This window comes from Parasteatoda tepidariorum, chromosome 3 (genome assembly GCF_982258835.1).
Source record: "Parasteatoda tepidariorum strain Cologne lab strain chromosome 3, Ptep-v5.0, whole genome shotgun sequence".
Taxonomy (NCBI): Eukaryota; Metazoa; Arthropoda; class Arachnida; order Araneae; family Theridiidae; genus Parasteatoda; species Parasteatoda tepidariorum.
The window spans coordinates 82,126,332-82,143,961 of NC_141757.1; the positions used below are offsets into that span (position 1 = coordinate 82,126,332).

Here is a 17,630-nt window from a genome sequence, read left to right on the forward strand (position 1 = left end):
AAAACTTAAAACCGTTTCAATTTACAAGAGATGAACTTTTTAGTTTCATGTTTGTCTCATTTTGTTAAACATTTTTTACAATTCTTACATCACATATTTGTATCTTGAAACATGAAAAATGTTTTACCAATTAAATGCCCAACATTAGAGTTGAGTACCTTTTTATTATCATGAACCAGGTTTTAATACATTAATAACTTTCACTAGCAGTTCATATTTGAATATTATGGCATAAAATTAAGTGATTTTAAGAATTTTTAAAAAGGGAGCTTCTGACAATATGGACAAAGCATTCCATTATTTAAAAACTCTGCTTTAAAAAAAATTATATAAGAGTAACTTAACATTTTTTTTCCTCTTTAGGACCATGAGACACCTATTGCAGTGAATAATTTTTGGAAAAAAAAAATTTTTACCATAATTTTATACCACAATAAAAACAATAATAGTTAAATGTAATATAAATATATTATTTTGGAAACTTAGATGAAATTAATAATCTAAATAAATTTATCAGTCAAAATACAAATAATTCTTCAAAATTTAAATAAAACACAATAATATAAAACTTCGACTTAATTTTTCATATATTACAGAAAAGAAATTTAAATAACTTTAAATATTTTATTTAAATTGTATAAAGAAGACGAACTTAAATTTACTGCAAGTCAGTACAATGCCGTTCACGTACAACAAAATTGGAAGTATGTCAATAATTTAATTGTAAACAATTCTCACATATAGCAAATAAATTGTGGTTTCCAATGTCACATATAGTTTAAAAAAATTAAAATATAAAAATCCCCTTAAACTATATTACATTTCTCAACACATTCTCCTGCACTGAATTAAAAACACTGAAATATATTTATTCGTTATATTCAGTGAAATAAAACAAAACTAAATTTTAAAAATCAAGCAATTCATATTTTAAAAAATTAAATAATTTTATTATTTAATGTTTATTAATTTAAAGTCAATTATTTAAAAAAATAAATACATTATATTTAAAAAAATAATGTGGCAGTACAAAGTGTAAATGCTTTACAAGCTTGGTTAGTTTGATCATAAAAAAAGGAAAATTCAGTCCTAATTTATATAATTTTTTTAATTATTGTTGTATAATTCGGAATTTAATTTTTATTAATTATTTCCATAACTAATACACAAAAAAATAAAAATAAATGTAATACAGTTGTTATAATTTTATAATAAAATTGCAACCAAAAGAGAAAAAAAATTCTAGTAATTACACAGCAAGTGTAACTGAGTATGATTGAATAAGTAAAGGACATTTAACCATTTAGATGTTGGTATACTTGAATTTTTAATATTTATTTCATACATTATGAAATATTTGTTTTATGTTTTTATGGAATATTTAAGCTTAAAACTCCAAAAAAAAACAAATTTTTTTTTGATATGACATAAAAATAAAAAAATTTATTTTTTAAAAAAATAATCTGTTTTATAAGAATAATTAAGCAAAGAATTGTGAGTTTTAAATAACTAAAAAAAAGTTTAAGAGAAAGTAAAGATTTTTTTACATGAAAATGTTGTAAGAATAAGGAAAGTTTATAAAAGTTGATAAAAAAAAAAAACTAATGTTTCTTTTGGTTGAAAAAATTCAATATTTTAATTATGTTATATATATAAACACTAAACTGCATTTTCAATAAAAAAATATACCTGAAGCTTAGAAGGTAATTAATAATACTAACAACTAAGATAATTGTACTTTTTAGAATAAAAGTTTAAAAAGTATAATTTTAAATTTCTGACAAACCAAAGCTAAGCATATCTGATGTAAATCACTGCATACTATAGTTACTATAGCAAATAATATTTAAAAAATATATTAAAAGGGGAGGATGTTCAGAACAAATAAAATTAGAATATTACATTATAAATCAAGACAACAAAAACTAATAAAGAAAAAAACTTTTAACAACACACGAACATTTAAGTAGAGCACAATAGCACAGCCTATTACAAAACAATATGACAAGCATTTGCTTGCATTTGACCAGAATTGTAAATAGCCAACTACATGTGGCATATGAAAACCACGAAAAATCGTCATGAAAACTTAGGTGAAGAGCGATCATTACAAGTTACTCTCCGAAGCCTTTTACCACGCTTAATTTGGTCCATCAATGACTCCCTTGTAATTTGAGGAGCTAAGCGTCGAAAACTAGAATTCCAAGAATGGATAATCTTATCATTCTTTAACCAGGGAGCTATATGAGGCTTATCATCATCCTGAGACTCCAAGCCAGAAAGTTTCTGATGCTCTGCCAATCTTGCATTCAATGCTGCAACAAATGATTTTTTCAATATTATTTCATTGTCCGATATATGTCCATTGCTGTTTTTCTCTTCAGTCGAGCGAACCCACTCTCTTGAGCAACGTGTCAAGTCGCCCTGTGACAGACAATCCTTCAAACGCGGTTTAGTATTAGATTGTTTATGGATGTTCTGGGACAACATAGGTTTGGCATTAAATGTATGAGCAGATTTTTCCTTCTTTGTGATTTGAGAATAAAGATTTTCACTGGCAGTCGTGGTGTCATGTTTTGAGAAAATATTTCTCCGATCTTCATTCTTTGAAGTATTTCTAGGTGGCACAATAGGTGCAGCATCCTGTTGGGGCTTCTTCAAGAGTGGTTTTGGTTGCTGCGTTAAAGCAGAATTAAGGTCCTGTATTAGACGTGCTCTGCTGTCTGATACATCAGTAACTATACTGCTGTCAGAACTTAATGAAGAATCCCTACTGGGAGTTGAACAAACACTATTTCTTTCAGGGCTGGGATTAATTTCAACATGTCTCAAAGAACCATACTTTTCTATGGGAGAAGATAGGGTTGAGTGGCTCTTCTTAAGCTCCCTGAGACTGGGGGAGTAACGAACTTCACCTGCTCCAGAGCTTAATGATTGGGAGCTATCATTCTTTTTCAAAGAACCTTCAAATACTGTACCGTGACAAGAAGTAGAAGTTATGGAAGATGAACGTCGCACTGGAGTAGGAGGCTTGAAACCTGCAGCTGAACCTACCCTTTGTAAAGTATTAGCTTTACGTGGTGGTATAAATGCAGGTGACATACCTATATATGAAAAAATAATAATAATAAATATAAATGTATCAAAAAATCATTTAAAGTAAAAAAAGCTATACAAAGACCAAATGGTTCAGACTGAGCTATGATGACTCAGGGGATAGAGCATTCGTCTTCCAATGAGGTGAACCGGGTTTGAATCCCAAGGACGGCTGGGTGATGCGAATTTCGCTGACATAAAATATCCTCAGTGGTAGACGAATCATGGGTTAGAGTACACCTAGCCGCTAGGCTAACCGTGGGAGGTTTTTGTGGTTTTCCTCACCATATAACACAAATGCGGGTTATTTCCATCAAAAAGTCCCCCACAAAGGCAAATTTCTCCCAATACTTAATCCAGAAGTTCCCTTGTCTTCTAGATTGTGTTCAAAATTACATATCAAAATTACAATTTCATGAGCCATTACAGGAATGCTTTGCTTTTTTTAAGATATGGAATAATAACAATAGAATAAAAGGGTAATAAGTAAAGTAAAGCATTGCACCCGCAACAGCATGCTGGTCAAAGGGGTTATGGAAGAGATGCCAATTGCTCCGGACACGCAAAAATAATTTAAAAAATGGTAAATAACTACAAACTAAAATCTGCAAATATTCTCATAATTTTGCTAACTTTTTAAAAGGTTTAACATGACATAACTGTAATTAAGTGGTGAATATATAAGCCTACGAATTATATAGAAATAGTGGTGGATAACAATCAAATAAACTGAATTTATTAAACAAAGAATCACAATTAATAAACTATCATACGAAAATATTTATTCATTGTCCGGAGCAAGTCGGCATCTCTGTTATGGAGGTTCAGCTGCACTATTACAAGATCAACTGCAGGACGATGGCAATGTAGTCAGCATTGTGCACTAACTGTCTTTACTTTCAAGACAAGCTGTTACTTATAGAACTGAAACTAGGTAGTTCTTTGAGCTGGTGTAGAATTCTGATATTACACAATGATGGCACAGAGCCTTAACCACTATTCTGCGACAATTCCCTAATAGAGATGATATGGCAAAAACAAGATACACACCTCTTATTAGGCAACTACAATGGTTTCTAAGAAGATACATCAGGGTGGCCACTCTCCAAATACAACCAAACTTCAAGAGATTTCCAGAGGAAAATTTTAGAAATGTACCAAATTTAAACGGTTTAAATAAGTAGAATTTTAAATTTTTTTATAAATTTATGAAAAAGAACTTATGTACATCACATTCGGCAAAAAAGTTTTTTCTTGATAAACATTTACTATTATTTCATATTTTAAAACTTTAATGTCTATTTTATCACTCTGTAAAACTAAATAAATAAAAATTATCATTAATTATTAAAGCTTAAGATAAACATTAATTTATTTTCAAGAATAAAATATTTAGCATTCTTATGACTTACTAAGTCTAACTTTAATACCAAAAGAAAAGAAAAGAAAGAAAGAAATCTTTGTTTAATAGAAAGTCAAAATAATTCATTAGATTTATTCAACAGAACTGCAACAATTAGAATAGCAATGATAACCAAGAATTGCATGATTATACAACTAGATAAGTTTTTATAAGTTAACTAACAGTTAATAATTGTAGTGCTTAAGAATAAATTGAATCACAATAGCCGTAAATTTATATGTGCTCATAGGTATAAATTTCCTTGAGGTTTTCCAGTGGTATTTTCAGAATACCAGAATTTCCCCCAATTTGAAAGAAAGTGGCCACCCTGCTCATGTGTGCAACCGATTGCCAAAGAAAGAGAAATACATCTACAGGAGTAATTGTGAGCCCAACTAAAAAATCCTGAAAATTTCTCTACTAAAATAATGAATTAATTACGCATTTCAAAAAATTAACGCCAAAATTAAAATATCAAGGATTAAATTTATAAAAATTTAATCCTTGATATTTTCAAAACATGAAATTCCAAATAAATTATATCAACATAATTTAAATAAATAATTATGCATAAGTTTACTTAAATTTCTAATCACATTTATTATTCTACCAGAAAACATATTTAAAAATGAAAGAGATACCAAGAATAAATTCTAGTTCTAATATTTCTAAATAAACTTAAAATTTTTGTATGCAGAAATGTGATCAATAATTTCATGAAATTTCTGGACTAAGGATTTCCGGAAACTTCCAGATCGTGTTTATCGAAAAATCCCGAAATTCCGATTTTTTCCGGAGCACTATCATCTCTGCATCTAGAATTATGAAAGAAAAGGGTGCACTGAAACGAGCCTTAATAGAAACTCAGGAGCTAAAATAAATTTAATTGTCTTATTTTTAATATTTTTAAAGAATGCTTGATAATAAAATTAGTATAAGATGATAAAAAAACACACATTTATGAGACTTTTTATCTATAAAAGAAGATATTAAATTTTTTGGGGCTACGAATCAGTATTAGAAAAATAGGCACAATACAAATTGTGCTGCTTTTTTTTCCTTCAAAATAACCAATGAAAAAGTGTATATGAACAAATTTAAAAGTAAATAATGTTAAGTCTAATACATATTTCACACTTACGTTTGCTAAGTCATAATACCTAAATTATGCTTAATAAGGGTACCTTAATAATGGAAATAATAAGCAATAAAATGAAAAAAAAACAAAAAATAATTTTTGGTTTTATTATTAACTAACCTGCAATTGACATAGGCCTCCTTTGCATTCCATTAAGAGCAAAAAACTCTTCATTGCATGAAACTGGCAAAGAATTCATTTGCCACTCTAAAATTTGGTCTTCATAAATACTACCTTCATGGAAAAAGTGACAAAATAATAAAACATGCTAATAAAATGTCCATGCAAAATAAAAATAAAAACTATAAAAAGAAAAATGATGAAACAAATAAATGCAGTGATGCTAAAAATAAGAAATAAAATGCATTAAAAATTAAGAAAAGAAGATAAATAAAAATAATCGACAAAATAAAAATAAGAATAATAAACAAAATAAAAATAAAGATACTCTTCTTTTTGGAATCTGATACAAAACCATTTTATAGTTTACAACGACAAAACAGAGAGTTCCTAACATTTTTGTACCTAAAAGCTCATTCTAGAATACCAGTAGGACAACTGGCACCATACATTTTATGAGGTGAATTTAAAGTAGGAATATTTACTTTCACATATCATTTTGTTTAAAATTGAAATATTTTTATTATGACAGGCATGTGTGGCCAAAGTTGGGGGCCACTGAACTAAAAAAATCCAATTTCTATTTTTGTCATGCTTTGGTTGATTTATATGGAACCAAAAAATGTTGACACTAAGAATTTTTCTTTTTTCTTTCTTTTTTGGTTCGACTTAAGGCTGTTCTTTGAAGGCTCTATCATCATAAGAAACAAAATCTTTCAGTGAATGATATGCTACATTTATAGCTGTTGTAAGCTTTAGCCAGCTCTTTAGCCAATGCTCTTTATACTAATTACGAAAATTGTTCAAACTATCAACGTGATGTAAAACCCCAACTTTGCGAAAATAGACAGCGCATGTGTTCCTAGTTTTTAATGTTTGAAAAAAAACTCCAATGCTGTATTGATTGGGTTTATAAATATATACAAAACTTGAGAATTATTCATTGCTTTCAATGTTTTTAATCCTTGAGAAATCTAACCAAATTGGCAATCTTTTTAAAAGCTAAATCATTTTTTTATAAATATTTAAGCTATATATTTGAATGCTTTGAATTCCAGACAATTCTTTTAAGCAAGATAGTATAGATAAATTAAAGCATTGCTCCAAGTATAAGGTATGCTTCCCTCTTTTCAAAGAGGCGTGACAGTCCAAAATGGGCCATAATTTTCTTCAGAAAATTGATTTAATTCTAGACAACCCTATCATTGGCTATCAGTTATTTTCAATGTTTTTAAATTACCTTTGAGATGGTCCAACCACATAAGGTGAGGATGCTTTCTCTTTCAAGTACCAGTTGGCTTATGCATTGGCAACACATTTTTAATGGTTCTAATATCCTTAGCTTTAATTAGATGTACAGCTCATCTTAACCTTTGACTTAATATTCATTTTTCTTGTTTGTTAATAATCATATTTAAGCTATAATTTTATTGTTTTGAAATCCAGACAATAATTGTAAGCAAGATACTAGGCATTAAGTTAAAGTTTTGCTCCTATTAAAAAGTAATCTAATTGTGACATTTTTTATAGTTTCTTGCAAGACAGCTTAGAGAAAAAACCTTTAATTCTGAAAATTGTGACTTAATGTCCAGCTCTTGTTTTACTACTAAAATTCTAAGAGTTCCTTTACTTGAACATTTTGATAAAAATGACCAAGTAAAAGAAAGATGATATAAGAAGTAAACTGAAAGAGGAAAAGACAACTAAACCCCTGAACAGGTAATTATTTACCTGATGAAGTGTTTCAAGACGAGAAAATAAACCTGATACATTTAGTAGAATAGCTCTGTTAGAATAAAATGTATAGGAAAAAAAACATACCTCTAGAGCGAGGGAGTGTCTCACTATTGCCACCATTTAAACGGCTATGTCTGGGAACAGTAGGAGCTGTTTCATCTTCAGAAAAGCAAGACTTCTCAGCACGAGACCATTTTGATTGCATCAAAAGACCCTCATTCAGAACAGCAGCAAAGTTTTTACGTTGCTGTAATTATTTAAAAAATATTTTTAGGCTAGTGAAAATAATATAAATATATGCTGAAATGCAATTTATAGACATAACAGAAAATGTAAAAAAGAATGGAACAAAACTGCAAAATTAATGTTAAGTATCATTGAATATGGCCTATTTTAGAACCTATAAATTTATAAGCCTTCAAATTGTGGTATATGTTTATGTTATGCTTCATGTTAATGTTATTTATAATGTTTTATATTAATATATTATGTTTTATTGACGCTAAATCATGCTTTAATTTTAAGGCCATGAATTTATAGGCATTTATGGTCTATTTGAAGATAGCTTGAATAATGTCACATTTACTATCTTAGGTTCACTAACTAATAAAACATACATGGATGAAAAATAAAGTTCATAATCATCATTTTAAAAATTATGCTGATTAAAATTTATAACTAAATCAGAAGAAATTCTTATTTCAATAAGCTCTGAATATTTTCAATAAGCAGCTGCTTAAAATTAGACCTTGGAGATACTGTCTCCTATCTTATGATGGCAGTATTAGAAACAGAATACAGACCAATATTCAAAAATATAGTTGCATAAGTACAGCAAGAATATGAATAAAGTGTAGTTATGCACAAAGATTTAATTAAAAAATAAATAAGTTTATTATAGTAAATAGAAATGTGATGAGAATGTGCTAAATTTTATTTTTAACTTACATCATTTTTTGTCTCAGCTTTGCTCAGTCTTTTTTCTTCTCGTGATGAGTTTCTGCCAGTAGGATCTCCAGTGTTTGCATAAATAGGATGTGGCACAACTGAAAAAAACATTTTTTTTATTCAACCCAAAAAATAAAATGTTTTTACTAATTTAAGGTAAACAATATTGTACAACATAAAAATGTCACATATAAATGAAATGTTCACATTTTACCGCAACTATAAAAACATAACAATAATATAAACAAATTTAAAGCAGACCTTGATCTGCAGGGATCATATTGAAGTCTGGGAGGCTTTTATTTATTTCTGAATAATGTTTTTCATGCTTGGCTTTAACTGATGCAGACTTTTCAGGTACACATGGCCTTGCTTTATAGGTGTCATAACTCCTAATGTTATAAAGAAAAACACCATATAAGAGCAATATTCAAAAGTTTTTTATTACGTGAAAAGTGAAAGAAATATGAAGCTTTTGTGGATGTTTCTAAAAATAAAATAAAAAAACTATCCAGTACAAACAACCAACTGAAAATATACATTAAATTTGATAACTTTTTGTTATAAAATGATTTGTTTGATCTTTATATCTTTGTTTTATATACATATCAAGAACGAAGCTTGGATTTATAAGTCAATTTATCGAAGAGAAAAAATAGCTTACTTTAATATGCTGATGTATTGTAATTATGGTGTCAATTATTAAAGAAATAGAAATTGTTACTACCACAAGAGTATTCCAGTGTTCTTCTGTTCATTATATATCATAATATGCTTTTCTACATAAAAAATATTAGGTTATGAAAACTAAAATATAGCAAAAAAATATAAGCTGGATGGATTTTAAAAATTATATTTGTATATTTAATAAAGATAAAAAGCAATTGTGATTTAGACTTGAGAACAAAAATAAGTATGGTAATGTTTGAAAAATTTTGGGAACAATTTCTTTTTATTTTACCATAGAATTTTTTCATGTTTATTTTTCCTTTTATGGAGAATGTTAAGTAATGAAGCATATAATATGGATAAAAATCTTTATTATAAATATTAAAACATTATCCGTTATTTGTTTTAAGACATAATTAACATCTTGCATTAAACTGTAGAATACTGCAACAAAATCTGTAATAGTTATTTTAGAGATATTTTTGAAGAACATACATGCATAGAATGCCTTATTTTTAACATATTTTGAAAAATGGGAAAGTGTAAAATAGCATGACCGAAACAAATATTAGTTAATATATGCTTTAAGGTGGAACAAAGCAAATTATGATGAGATAACTTTTTTTCGACCATAAATTATATTGTTTTTCCATAAGCTAGTATTATAAAAGTATTAAGATTATAAAAGTAATAAGAGAAAACAAACATATTCAGTTAATTTTAAGTTTATACAAAACTACAACTCACAACAAATTTTAAAAATGCAACAATAAACATATTATTGTACAAAAAGACTTCTACAATAAATTTTTATTAAATTGTGTTTATAAAATGTGGCAGAGTTTAACTTCTCAGATGTCATACAACAGATAGGAAAATATAAGACATGTTTTCCTACGAGACCAAATTCATTTTCATTGACACAGTTTTACACTTTAACTTGATCAAAATATTAAAAACTATAAAAATAATTTACATAAATTTAATAAACAAAAAGTAACATATCATGTTCATAAATATATAATATATAAATAACTACTATAAACCTTTCTGGCAATGATGGTTTACTGTAAATTGGAGTTCCAGGTTGACTAGCACAATTACGATCTTTAAACTTATTCCCAAAAGATTTAAAAGTCCCAACAGTACCATAGTTGCTTCTAAAATCTGAATCCTGGTCCAAAGGTAAGAATGTGTGAACTGTTAAAGCAGGTCTTGAATGATTGGACTTCTCATAAGCTAAAAGATAAAATTAAAAGTAGTACTATAACTTAATTAATTTTAATAATCAAATCTAAAAATTTTCAAAAGAAATTATATTTTCACATTGGTTTCTATTGATATTCATACGTTTCTATTGATTAAAACTTTTTAAGTTCCCTGGCAGGTAAAAATATATTACCAGAAGAAATAGTATGTGGTCTATGGTACTTGGTTAAAGCACTATTTTGCTCTTTTTCTGGAGATTCAGAGTCATTCAAATTTGGCCATGTAGAAGTAACAGGAGGTACAGGAGATGATGGCGTGCTGAAAGTTACTGTTTCAGATTCATGAAATGTAGAAAGCTGTAAAAATTCAAACATAATTAACCAAAATATATAAGATTTCGATAAATAATTTGCAAGATGTAATTATAATTTGAAATAGTAATGGTAGATAGGGTACATCAAAAAGATAAATATTCCGCATAGAAAACCATCTGTAAGTTGCTAAGGGCCCTTTCCAATTATGGGCTGGCTGTCTGTAATCATTTGAGAAGCAACTTTAAGGAGATAAAAAAAAACATGTTAGAAGACCTAATATAATAATCAAAATTTGTATTTAAATTGGTCCAGAAATAACTGTTTTAGCTTTTAATTTTTTTTGGCAACCAATTTGACCAGCTTAATAAAAAATTAAACTAGTTGTGTTTTAACTGATGAGCAAGAAGAGGAAAAAAAGGAGGTTAACCACATGCAAGATGGTTAGATAATGCATAAAAGTTTCTGAGCAACATGACAGTTAATAAAAAAAGAATAAAGGCGTCTGATAGAGCAGAGCAAGATGGATAAAGCTGATTGAGACAGACAACTGCCGTGGCTGCCAGTCTGATGTAATTCCAGTAGAAGAAAATGAACTGATTGAATATAGAGTATATGTGATAAGAATTGAGAAAAATTATTTCAGTCTTATTTAACTCTATATAAAATTAATTTACTTTTTTTTGAAGATCATGGTGAATGAAGGATTCAAATCAAGCGATAGTATCTGTTTTTTGAAGATGAGGAAAGCTTCAAGTACATTTGGGAACTAACAGTCAATGAATAACATTATAAAACCTGTCTTTGGAAACAAATTAAAACACAAAGAAAGGAAATAGCATGAAGCAAACAATTTAAGTAAGTAAAAATTTATAGAAATCACCTATAAGAAAATTGCAAGTAAGAAATATAGGCAATGCATAATGTTCATTACAGTACTTTAACATATAGACTTTTAGGGCTTTTTTTGTTAATTAAAGGCTATAGTATATTAAACTGACAGGTATAGGTAACCTGCACAATAATATAAATATAAAGAATCCACAGGAAAGGAGAATAAATTATAAGTCAATAACATATTGTGAATGAAACATTTTCTCCAGTTCAAGTTATTAAAAAAAATCCTAGTCAGAAAAAAAGAGGGATCATTAGAAGAATATTTATATTTCACAACATAATAAATACAATTTGTAAAGTGTTATCAGTTGAATGTATGCATCAAAAGAAACATTTTTAATGTGGTAATGTAGAAAATAATTGGCCAAAAAAACTTATTTAAAGGCCTATGCTTCTATATACAATAAATAAGACATGGATGTATAGCTTTAACATATTTTTAAAAGATAAAAGTTAATGAGATATATATTCCTAAATAAAATGAAAATTATGCTTTTCGAAAAAATAAGAATGTGGTTTTTAAATGAAAAGTGTTTCAAATTAATAAAAATAAAAATAATAATTTTTGGCGAAATAATATTAAAAAAGTGACAAAACAATAACAAACCTGAGAAGAATGTTCGACAGGTACAGACGGGTTATTTACATACAATGTGTCTTGAGAAGTAAATCCAGAATCTTGAGATGCAACACTATTTAAATGCTTTCTCCCTAAGGTCTGTATCAAAATTAAAATATAAACATGCAAACTTAAAATTGTTTTAAAAAATAATCAATTTAAACTAAAAAGTTAGAGAAGAAAAATAATGATATTGAGAACAGGGCAAAAAATAAAGAAACAAAAAATAATAATTTTAACTTCTTTGAGAACTACGATTTCTATTCAGATAAAAAAAAATTAAAACAAAAATGTATTTATTAACTCAAAATTAAAATTAACAATGGTAAGTATAAACAAATATTGTCTTCTAATTTTAAAATAAAAATTAAAGAAAAAATTCTTTTGTTGTAAAATAAATTTTCATAAAACTGACTAGGGAGATAAAGAGGTTAATGTATAAACATAATATAAAATAAATAAATAAATAACTTATAACTTAAATAATAGAAGAAGATAATAACAAAACCAAAATGAGATACTACTTGATGAGTTCAATACTCGAAATGCTGAAAGTGAATACAATATGATGCTAGATTTCCAAATTTTAGGAAATCTAATATGTTAGGTTCAAAAATTTACTGTAAAATTGAAAATGAAATTTTTAAAAATAGTACTCAAGATTTGTAATATAAATTCCGGGATAAATTAAAAATCTAACCTCTTATTGAACATAGAAAAATATGTGTATAAAAACCACTAATTCTCTAAACAAAAAATCAATAAAATTAGAGTACCTGAACATGAGAATGAGAAAGTTTCCTTGATGAATGTGATTTTAAGCTCCCACTGGAAGAGCTATTAATACTGCTTATGCTACAAAAACTTGATTTTCGAGAACCCAAAGAACCAGGTGAACCAGGGGGAGTCTGAAAATTTTCAAAATATGAAAAACATTTGTTGGGAAAAAATGTATTAGCAATAATTAAAAAGCATTATTGAGACCATAGATCAATAAAGCAGTTGGTATTAACCCTTGTAGTCGATATAATAAAATTAGGGGTCAATCTGAGCTGAAGGATTAATGAATATTATAGAATTATAAATTTTTTAACGCAATTATTGGAAGTTGATTACAAAAAGTTTGGCATTTCCTGATTTAGATTATGCTTCTATTTAGATACCAGCAACTTTAATTTATATTTCAATGCTTCACAAAATAAGACAAAAATTTAATGTCGATATCCTAAAATATCGTATAACACAATAACAAGATTATAAAAAAATAATAACTTTTATATTTATCAAAACATCAATTACCACATGAAATGACCAGGTATTTTCAGATTTTTTAGCATCAAGAATCACTTGCTCACTAGATGAAGGTAATAAATGTGGATCTACAGTAATTTTTGAAAGAGTGTCTATGATTTCTTCTATGTGATTGGTTTCATTTAGCATGACCAACTCAGATTCCTATAAATAAAAAATTGCAAAAGAATATTAATACTTTTTTTGACTTGATACAGATGTAAAATATGCACTTTTTTTTATACTTTTTTAAAAGTGTCACAAAATTATACCAATACATTAAAAAAAAAAAAAACTTTTTTTCCTTTTTATATGAATGCATATAATAATAATAATAGTAAATAAGTAATAATAATTAGCAAGTAATGAAAATAATTTTAAGTAAGTAATAATAATTATAAATGCATGGAAGATAATTTTTTTAAAAATTAATTCACAATTTTAAAAATGAGATATTAAAATTTCAGTAAAGAGCAAAATGGAATACACAAAACACAAATATTGTCAGATGCATCAAGTATACAATACATTTATTTTAATATAATTACAGATAATGGGAAGTATTCCATGCCATAGTGTTCATTCCCTTTGAATGAAAGGATATGAGTCACATGCTAATCTTAAATTCTCAAAAAGTCTTGAAATTTTGTTTTATTTCATTATATACATTTCATTGTTTCCTATATATAAAATTCTTATTTCATTAATATCATCAAGGTTAAAAAAAAGAAAAATATTTTATCTATCTAAGTTAAGAATAAAGCTAAGAAATTTTAAAAAAAGGAAACTTATGGTACAATCTAATAATGATTATTTCATCATTTAACTATACAGACAAAATAAAATTATGTACTACTAAGTATTTCAAAGAAACAAATGGTTAAACAATCTAAAATAATTATGTCCTCCTTATTCAAATAAGATATAACATAGTGAAAGAAAAAAATTTAAACGTAATTTTATGTCTATATAATAGAAAATGGCAAATAATTTTTTTTAAAAATTTCATATTATTTTCTTGTTATAATTATATTAAAGAATAATAACTTACGAGAACAGGTTGCAAATATCCAACAAATAAGCAAAATCTGCTTCTCTCTTCAATAAGGGCTTTTTTCACAGATTGTTTTTCAATTTCTTCAAGTAGAAGATATTTGTCGGTTACATCTTGAAGAGCAGAATCCAGAGTTCGTCTTATATCAATCACACCCACTACACAGAAATAGAATTTCATATATCTCAAAGTAGTAATAATTCACTTAAATAGTCTTATCAGGTTGGTTTGTTCTAGTATACATGTGAGAGCTTTGCTATGGATATTTTTAGCATAAATGTTAAGATTATATATCAAAATTGGAATTTTTTAAAATTTTCCTTTTTATACACTTTATGAAAAAAAAACATAATTATGTAAAACTACCAAACTATGAAGTATTAATATTCAGGAACCCACAGTAACAAATTGTCTATAAACACAAATGGAGTTAGAAATTTATTATCATAGAAGAAAAATGCATTTAATTAAAAATAAAGATATTGATTAAATTAGAAATTATACGAACTTGAGGGCATTCAATTATCGACTATGTCAACCTTCATCTATCAAAAGGTACTTCAAGATAGAATTGAGTTAACATGTCTTATATACTAGTGATTTGGTATTTAATATTTGTAGTGATAGTTACGTTGCAAACTCAGTAAATCCGGTAAATTAGTTTTTGAAATTTTCTTTGTTCACTTGCTAGAATGAATATTAAATACAGTCAAGATTCAAGTAAAGAGAAGAAGAAAAAAAATTTTTTAACCAACAATTAAATCTGAAAACAATCATCATAACTTGACCACTATTCAAATATTTTCACAATACCAAAAAGAGCTTAAATTCTAAAATACATTAAATTGCCTGAAAATCTAAAGAAGATTGAGACTTAATGATTTCATTTTGTAACTATAAATGAGAATTCTGAAAAACATTAACCACAGGAAATGTCAATATGTTGAAGTTTGACTTTGATAAATTGACATCTGGGGAATCTCTAACTGTAGCTCTCAATTCCCAGGTTACTGCACCAAGTATTAGCAATTTTTTAAACTACAAAATATATATGTACTTATAACTAAAGAGGCTTATATTTGTACATATATAGATATAACATACATTTGTACGGATATATGTACAAATATTTGTATTTATATAAAAGGATTTATATAGGTTCATAAATTTTTCCCTTACCTTTCCTTACTTTCTTTTGAAGTCGAAGGGTATCAGACGATTTCTTTTTTAATTCTTGCTTTGCTCGCTTGAACTCTAAAAAAAAAAAGGCATGGAACAAAATAATAATATTTATTCATATTTATGATAAATAAAATCAAATGGTAAATCAGGAATAATTTTTTTTTTTTTAAAAGCTATTACTTACCTTTTGAGTGTTCTTTATCAAGGTTATAGTTATTCTTTTTCCATTCTTCAATTTTCTCCTGAAGTGGATTAATCAGACCATCTTGCATGGTACTGTAATTAATCAATCATAAATGTTAATTAAAAGATGCAAAAATTAAAACAATATTTGATAACAGTAAAAAACCAAGTACCTTTTCTTAGTAGTAATAGGCACTTAAGATGAAATAAACTAATATATAAAATTTAAAAAGTACATTTAAATCCAGACAAAAGTTTTAATGAATTTTTAATAACATTAAGTTTGTAAAAAAATACATGTGAATTGAAAGATTTAAATTAATTTGAAATTCAGAAATAGAATTTAGTTTTGATAGATTTAAAGATTAAAAAGGATAAGCGAGAACATAAGGTTCAAAACACTAAAAATAATACACATTCGAAGGTTGGGAAGCAATAAAATGAACAAGTTTGTCTAGTAAGGTATTAAAATTTCGATACATAATTTCACTCAACTAACAATAATATTGTACTAGTACGATTCACTCTCAATGTTCAAAAACATTGTTTAAATTAAATATACATAAATGTACTTAAAATTATAAAAAATTTGGTAACATTTTTAACGAAATATATGCATTATTATAAAACTTATACACATCTATTAGGCGTTCCAAAAATAACGGATTTGAAAAATCAAAGAAAAAAATAAAGCAGTAAGAGATGTTATGTTTGCTGCATTCAGCTTAGAAAACCAGATACTATTTTCATCTAATTTCCAGACTAATTACAAAGTTCGTAGACAGATGGAACTGCTAATTAAAAATCTAAACATCAATGCTTCCAAAATAACCACCATGTGTAGCAAGAATGTGAGTAGGAGGCAGTTTGAGGGCAAACTTCACAGGTACCCATACAAATATTTCAGTTCATATATTTTAACATGCATCAGAAAACATTGATTACAATATTTTTCAATATTCAGTGTCATGTTGTAATGGGCTAGTTTTAAAATTTAGAAAAAAATTATGCAAAGAATAAGCAGAATGCAATAAACCGTATGCACACTGTACAAAGATCATTCGGTTTTTCTTAAATTGATTTTTTAAAATCTCGGTAATTTTTGAGTAATTGTGTAATGAGGAAAAAAAAAAAAGAATATCCTTTCAAAACATTTAAAAACTAAGTTGGATTTAGCATCAATAAATCATATCTAAAAAAAAAAGGAAATTTTTAAAAAATAACACTTGCTTAGAACAAAAAATAATTACTTAGAGAATATTTTCAGCTTTGCTTCAACACTTCTTTGCCTTAAACATAAACGCGTTAATGCAGATCCTATTTCTTTAGTAGCACCTAAAATAAAAAGTGAATTACAACATTTTAAATAGAAATTAAAAACATACAAACAAAAACTTAAGATAAAGGAATTTTTTTTAAAAAATGTCTGTGCAAATGTTTTTTAACTCTGAACATTTTAAACAAATTTATACCTGGAGTAACTAATGGTTATCAGATGTTAAAAACTATGCAATAAATAAATTCATCATCAGGTTCAATTTTCATAATTTGAGCATTAAATTATTTTGTTAATTTTAGCTATATCTAGCTTAATGATGCATCAAAGCTAGAGTTAAATTCTCAATGCAAATTCGTCTTCTTCCTTGTATCTAAATGTAAAAACGCGATCATGTTCATTGTTCTATGTTAATTATTACAATCGAACAGGAAAGGGAAAAACAAGAATATTGCAATTTATGATAAGAGAAAGCTTATAGATATAATATTGGGTACAC

The 17,630-nt window shown here is 26.8% G+C and overlaps 1 protein-coding gene across 1 annotated transcript in view; it reads right to left on the minus strand.

Moving 5' to 3' along the window:
• Nucleotides 1–1,656: 1,656 nt before the first annotated feature.
• The window catches only part of LOC107447986 (uncharacterized), a 38,163-nt gene continuing 22,189 nt past the window's right edge, over nucleotides 1,657–17,630 (minus strand). The window contains exons 4-17 of the mRNA XM_016063050.4: nucleotides 17,106–17,190; nucleotides 15,857–15,948; nucleotides 15,670–15,744; nucleotides 14,488–14,648; nucleotides 13,446–13,601; nucleotides 12,923–13,054; nucleotides 12,135–12,245; nucleotides 10,513–10,675; nucleotides 10,157–10,349; nucleotides 8,703–8,833; nucleotides 8,442–8,539; nucleotides 7,578–7,740; nucleotides 5,757–5,870; nucleotides 1,657–3,104 (exon numbers count right to left, since the gene is read on the minus strand). Coding sequence (XP_015918536.1) covers nucleotides 2,080–3,104; nucleotides 5,757–5,870; nucleotides 7,578–7,740; nucleotides 8,442–8,539; nucleotides 8,703–8,833; nucleotides 10,157–10,349; nucleotides 10,513–10,675; nucleotides 12,135–12,245; nucleotides 12,923–13,054; nucleotides 13,446–13,601; nucleotides 14,488–14,648; nucleotides 15,670–15,744; nucleotides 15,857–15,948; nucleotides 17,106–17,190 — 2,699 coding nt within the window. The 3' untranslated portion in view covers nucleotides 1,657–2,079. The remainder of the gene's footprint in view (nucleotides 3,105–5,756; nucleotides 5,871–7,577; nucleotides 7,741–8,441; nucleotides 8,540–8,702; nucleotides 8,834–10,156; nucleotides 10,350–10,512; nucleotides 10,676–12,134; nucleotides 12,246–12,922; nucleotides 13,055–13,445; nucleotides 13,602–14,487; nucleotides 14,649–15,669; nucleotides 15,745–15,856; nucleotides 15,949–17,105; nucleotides 17,191–17,630) is intronic.